The sequence below is a fragment of the Salmo salar genome, chromosome 11 (assembly GCF_965601325.2).
Source record: "Salmo salar chromosome 11, fSalSal1, whole genome shotgun sequence".
Taxonomy (NCBI): domain Eukaryota; kingdom Metazoa; phylum Chordata; class Actinopteri; order Salmoniformes; family Salmonidae; genus Salmo; species Salmo salar.
This window is the reverse complement of record NC_138301.1, coordinates 34,783,520-34,790,000: the sequence shown is the minus strand read 5'-3', so window position 1 is coordinate 34,790,000 and position 6,481 is coordinate 34,783,520. Positions and strand designations below refer to the sequence as shown.

Below are 6,481 nucleotides of genomic sequence, written 5' to 3'. Positions count from 1 at the left end.
GAAGACAAACCACGACATTAGAGATATGGTAAAAAACAGGGGACTTTCAGACATAGGGAGCTATACTGAGGACACCACCTGATGTTGTATATTATAGCATGTACCAGCATTACTATGCAAACAGGCCTTCTGAAAGTATTCCAGCTCTCACAATCTCACGTCACAATTAGACGTCCATCCACGTTTCTCAAACATCAAATTTGGAAGTTGTTCCAAACGTCAAATTTCTAAGTGTTTAAGGTTAAGTTTAGGCATGAACTCAGAATTTTTAAGGTTAGGGTTAAGTTCAGACATTAACTCCACATTTTCTCAAGGTTAGGCATTAACTCTAAATGGTTAAGGTTAGGGTTAAGGTTTGGGATAGGCTTAAAAAAATACATCAAAAGAAAACTTTCTATCGCTGGATTGGAACTCAGAGGCAAATGCTTACGCCCCTCCGCCATCCCCGTCCACCATAGCAAAACACTCACTGTTACCCCTAGTGGCCGGTTCCCACATCATCTCCCAATATCCTCACACATGGATGGACGTCCAATACTGACAAGTATCACAAGTGACCTGGCTGGATTAATGATGGGTTGGATGTCTGAGCATATGTGTGTGTGTGTGTGTGTGTGTGTGTGTGTGTGTGTGTGTGTGTGTGTGTGTGTGTGTGTGTGTGTGTGTGTGTGTGTGTGTGTGTGTGTGGTGTGTGTGCGCGCATGCGCGCTTGGAGACTTCTGAAGACAGTTGTATTGCCTGAGTGGAATTCTCTGTAGGATCACAGCTACGTTATAAATAGCCATAAGGAAAACATACAACCAGAACCTGTCAACCAGGAGCGCTAACGTTCTCCTTTTACTGCCACAGTCAAGTCTTGCTGCTCGAGCGGTGCTCGGCGGTCGTCGTCGCCGGCCTACTAGCCACCGCTGATCCCTTTTTCCTTTTCTGTTTGTTTAGTCTTATTGGTTGCACCTGTTCCCTATTGTGTTCTCGTTGTAGCCTCCGGGAGGACGTCCGCCAGGAGCTAGCCTGTCGGGACACGACCCTCTCCCTAGACGAGCTCATTGACATGTCCATTCGTCTCAACAACCTGCTGGCTAGGGATTCCCCTGGTGTCGTTGGACCAACCTTTCCCCGTGCACTCCTTAGATAGCCGACCATTAGGGTCAGGGCTGATCAGGGAGGCCACGGTTCCACTGGACATGGTAACGCAGGGGATCATGGGGAACGGATTAGTCTCTTCCTCATTGATTCGCCTGCGTTTCCGGTGGTGCTGGGGATTCCCTGGCTGGCCAATCACAATCCTGATATTTCATGGAGACAGGGGGCTCCATGGGCAGGTATAAGGGAGTTTCCATCGGTGCGACGACGGTGGAGAGTCCAGACCAGGTTTCCACTGTGCGCATTCCCTCTGAATATGCCGATTTGGCTATCGTCTTCTGTAAAAAGAGGGCGACCCGATTACCACCTCATCGACGAGGGGATTGCGCCATTAACCTCCAGGTAAACGCTACACTTACCAGGAGTCACGTGTACCCATTGTCACAAGAGGAAACACTGGCTATGGAGACATATGTCACGGAATCTCTGAGACAGGGGTACATTCGGCCCTCCATGTCACCCGTCTCCTTGAGTTTCTTTTTCGTGAAGAAAAAGGAGGGAGGTCTGCGTCCGTGCATTGATTATCGAGGTCTAAATTCCATCACAGTGGGGTTTAGTTACCCGCTACCTCTCATCGCTACGGCGGTGGAATCATTTCACGGAGCGCGTTTTTTCACGAACCTGGACCTCAGGAGCGCGTACAATCTGGTGCGTATTCGGGGAGGAGACGAGTGGAAAACCGTGTTTAGTACCACATCGGGCCACTATGAGTACCTCGTCATGCCGTATGGGTTAAAGAATGCTCCAGCCGTTTTTCAATCCTTTGTCGACGAGATTCTCAGGGACCTGCACGAGCAGGGTGTGGTGGTGTATATTGATGACATCCAGATCTATTCCGCCACACGCGCCGCGCATGTATCCCTGGTGCGCAAGGTGCTTGGGCGACTGCTGGAGCATGACCTGTACGTTAAGGCTGAGAAATGTGTGTTTTCCAAATGAGCCGTTTCCTTCCTGGGGTATCACATTTCCACCTCGGGGGTGGTGATGGAGTGTGACTGCGTTAAGGCCGTGCGTAATTGGCCGACTCCGACCATGGTAAAGGAGGTGCAGCGGTTCTTAGGGTTTGCCAATTACTACCGGAGGTTTATCCGTGGCTTTGGTCAGGTGGCTGCTCCCATTACCTCACTGCTGAAGGGGGGCCCGGCGCGCTTGCACTGGTCAGCAGAGGCGAACAGAGCTTTCAGTCGTCTGAAGGAGCTGTTTACCGACGCTCCCGTGCTGGCTCATCCGGACCCCTCTTTGGCATTCATAGTGGAGGTGGACGCATCCGAGACTGGGGTGGGGACCGTGCTATCACAGTGCTCGGGCACGCCACCAAAACGCTGCCCTTGCGGGGGACCGGGAGTTGTTAGCTGTAGTCAAAGCTCTGAAAGTGTGGAGACATTGGCTTGAGGGGGCTAAGCACCCTTTCCTCATCTGGACTGACCACCGTAATCTCGAGGACATCCGGGCAGCTAGGAGATTGAATCCGTGTCAGGCCAGGTGGGCCATGTTCTTTACCCGCTTTCGTTTTACAATCTCCTATCGGCCAGGCTCATTAAACACGAAGGCCGACGCGCTGTCCCGCCTATATGACACCGAGGAGAGGGCCATCGATCCAACTCCCATCCTCCCAGCGTCATGCTTGGTGGCACCGGTGGTATGGGAGGTGGACGCGGAGATCGAGCGGGCGTTACTGTTGGAACCTGCACCATCTCAGTGTCCAACAGGTGCTCAGTATGTGCCGCTTGGTGTCCGTGATCGATTGATTCGATGGGCCCATAATCTCTCCTCTTCGGGTCACCCTGGGATCGAGAGGACAGTGCGGAGTCTTAGGGGAAAGTACTGGTGGCCCACATTGGCTACGGACGTGAGGTTTTATGTCTCCTCCTGCTCGGTATGCGCTCAGAGCAAGGCTCCTCGACACCTGCCTAGAGGGAAATTACAGCCCCTCCCCGTTCCACAGCGGCCGTGGTCGCACTTGTCTGTGGATTTTCTCACCGACCTTCCCACATCTCAGGGGAATACCACGATCCTGGTCGTTGTGGATCAGTTCTCGAAGTCCTGCCGTCTCATCCCATTGCCCGGTCTCCCTACGGCTCTGCAGACTGCGGAGGCCCAGTTTACCCATTTCTTCCAGCACTACGGGGTGCCCGAGGACATCGTTTCTGATCGGGGTCCCGAGAGTAATGGGCAGGTGGAGAGAGTGAACCAAGAGGTGGGTAGGTTTCTACGGACGTATTGCCGGGACCGGCCCAGGGAATGGGCGAGGTACGTCCCATGGGCAGGAGGTAGCCCAAAACTCCCTCCGTCACTCATCGTCTAACATGTCACCGTTCCAGTGCGTGTTGGGCTACCAGCCGGTCCTGGCTCCATGGCACCAGAGCCAGACCGAGGCTCCTGCGGTGGAGGAGTGGGTACAGCGCTCAAAGGACACTTGGAGAGCCGTCCAGGACGCATTAACTAAAGCGAGTGGATGGCAGAAGAAGAGCGCTGACCAGCACCACAGTGAGACCCCTGTGTTTGCACCAGGGGATCGAGTCTGGCTCTTGGCCCGAAACCTTCCCCTCCACCTGCCCTGCCGGAAGCTGGGGCCGCAGTGTGTAGGGCCGTTTAAAGTCCTGAGAAGGATAAACGAGGTGTGTTACCGGTTACAACTTCCATCTTACTACCGTATTAACCCCTCGTTTCATGTGTCTCTCCTCAGGCCGGTGGTGGCTGGTCCCCTGCAGGAAGGTGAGGTGCCGGAGGTCCCTCCACCCCCTCTGGACATTGGGGGGTCCCCGGCGTATACTATACGCGCCATTCTGGACTCCAGACGCCGGGTGGGGGGCCTACAGTACCTCGTTGACTGGGAGGGGTATGGCCTGGAGGAGAGGTGCTGGGTACCGAGGAAGGACATTTTGGACCCCTCACTTCTGAGGGACTTCCACCGCCTTCATGGGGATCGCCCTGCGCCTCGTCCGCCGGGTCGCCCTCGAGTCCGGTGGCGGCGTGCTGCGGGAGACGCGCGTCAGGGGGGGGTACTGTCACGAAACCCACCGAAGGTGGCTCCCCTGCCTGCACAAGCGGTGCTCGGCGGTCGTCGTCGCCGGCCTACTAGCCACCACTGATCCCTTTTTCCTTTTCTGTTTGTTTAGTCTTATTGGTTGCACCTGTTCCCTATTGTGTTCTTGATTTGTGTTTTATTTAAGCCCGCTTAACCCGCCCAGGTTTGTGCGGGATTACGTTTAGTGTTGTGTTTATTTTTGGATGTGCTGGCTTACGAATTGTTATTCTCTCCCCGGACTGTTTTGCCCGTTGTATTGGGTTGGTCATTTGTTTTACACGCCCGTTGGTTTTGACGTTGACCGTTTTGTGCCGGGAAGAATAAAGGTTGTTTATCTTCACCACTGCTCTCTGCGCTTGACTCTATCACCACTCCTAGTAACTCGTGACACTTGCCCCTGGACTTTACAACCATAAAACTTTCATAGACACACAATACAGATGTAGGATCTTAATTTGAGTCAGTTTGATACACCAGGAAAATAATCCTGCAGTAACAGGAAATGTGAATTATTATGTGGGTTATAATTACTGAAATTTCTTTGTAGGTTTTTTGTTAGGGCAAATAAAGTCTGAAATGTTAAAGTGGAAATGTCAAACTTTAGATGGATTTAATTAAGATCCTTCATCTGTAAGGGTACATTCCAAATGGCACCATATTCCCATTTTAGTGCACTACTTTGACCAAGACCTATAAAGCTCTGGTCAAAAGTAGTGCGCTACATAGGGAATAGGGCCCTGGTCTAAAGTAGTGTGCTATATAGGGAATAGGGTTCCATTTGGGACGCACCTTATGTGTAAATATTGATCTCTGTATTGGAACGTAAGACGAGAGCCACACTCTGTCCATGTAGTCAGACAGAACCTGTCTGTTAAATATAGACTTGAGGGGAGGAGAGTACAGAGGAGGTCCCTAGTAGATGTGTTCATTATTATAACATCTAATAGCTTGACACACACAATCATGTACACACAGGCACGTACGTACCTACGCACACACTCACACACACACACACACACACACACACACACACGTACACAGACACAAGCACACAGACACACGTACACACACACACACACACACACACACACACACACACACACACACACACACACACACACACACACACACACACACACACACACACACACACACACACACACACACACACGTGTCTCAGCTTGCCTGGCCAGCTAATCATGGCCACGGCTCACACACTGAGCCGGCTTACAGACACACACAGAGCGGAAGGCAGGCTGCAACTCCGCATGTACAGACCAGAGATAAATAAATACAGGAAAGATCACAGTCCAATCCTAACCTTTTAACCATTAGTGGAAACCTCTACCTACTACAAGTTTGAATAGACACAGAGACACAAACACACTCACAAACAAACACACATACACACATATAAATGCAGCCACATACACAAGCACACAAACACACACACACACATTAGCAAGCAATCTTACCTGGGAGATCCCCCTCACTCTGCTCCCCCGAGTCGGAATCCATTTTCTCCTCCTAAACTCTGGACAGAGAACCTCTTATTCTTTCTCTCTCTCTCTCTCTCTCTCTCTCTCTCTCTCTCTCTCTCTCTCTCTCTGTCTGTCTCAGCCGATCTCGCTCTCTCTCTTTCTCTCTCTCTCTCCCTCTCTTCCACAGCGAGTTAGCTTTTTCCCCTCTCTCGCTTTCTCTCGTTTTTTTGTTGCTCTCTCTCACTTTTCAGAGGCAGTGAAACTCTCCTCTCTGGCTAGAACACAGCAGCTGAGTAGGGAATTATGTCTGGCTGAAAGCCTGATTTGCTGAGCTGTACCTCTTTTTCTCTTTATTTTTTTGCTCCCTCTTTCCCACTCTTTCTTTTTCTCTTCTCCCTGGCTCCCTCCCTCACTCGCTAACTGTGCTGACTCCTTCAATATCTCTCTTCCTCTCCTCTACTTTCCTCCTCCCGTCCCTCCTCCCTTCGTCATTCTGGTCAGTCCCTCCCTCCCTATCTCTCCCTCTCTTTCCTTCCCTCCCTCTCTTTCTCTCTGTGCTGTCACTCTGTCACTCTCCCTCAGCGCTCTCAATATCTGTCTTTATTTTCTGTCACACTCCATTTCTGTCCTCCTGTGCTCACTCTCTCCCTCTCTCTACATGCGGTGTATCTCTCTGATTATTAAGTTATGTGTGTGTTCCACTGTGGGAGAGGAGAAACTGAAGCCAGTAGCAGCAGTAGCTAGTTTTTTCACCACCAGCTCAATCCCCTGCCTTCCCTCTCCTCCTCTGCCTTCCCTCTCCTCCCCCCCTGCCTTCCCTCTCCTCCCC

At 51.5% G+C, this 6,481-nt stretch overlaps 1 protein-coding gene across 1 annotated transcript in view; it reads right to left on the bottom strand.

Moving 5' to 3' along the window:
- The window catches only part of LOC106562529 (tumor necrosis factor alpha-induced protein 8-like protein 3), a 48,339-nt gene extending 42,110 nt beyond the window's left edge, over positions 1–6,229 (bottom strand). Inside the window, exon 1 of the mRNA XM_014127463.3 lies at positions 5,647–6,229. Coding sequence (XP_013982938.1) covers positions 5,647–5,689 — 43 coding nt within the window. The 5' untranslated portion in view covers positions 5,690–6,229. The remainder of the gene's footprint in view (positions 1–5,646) is intronic.
- Between the last annotated feature and the right edge of the window lie 252 nt (positions 6,230–6,481).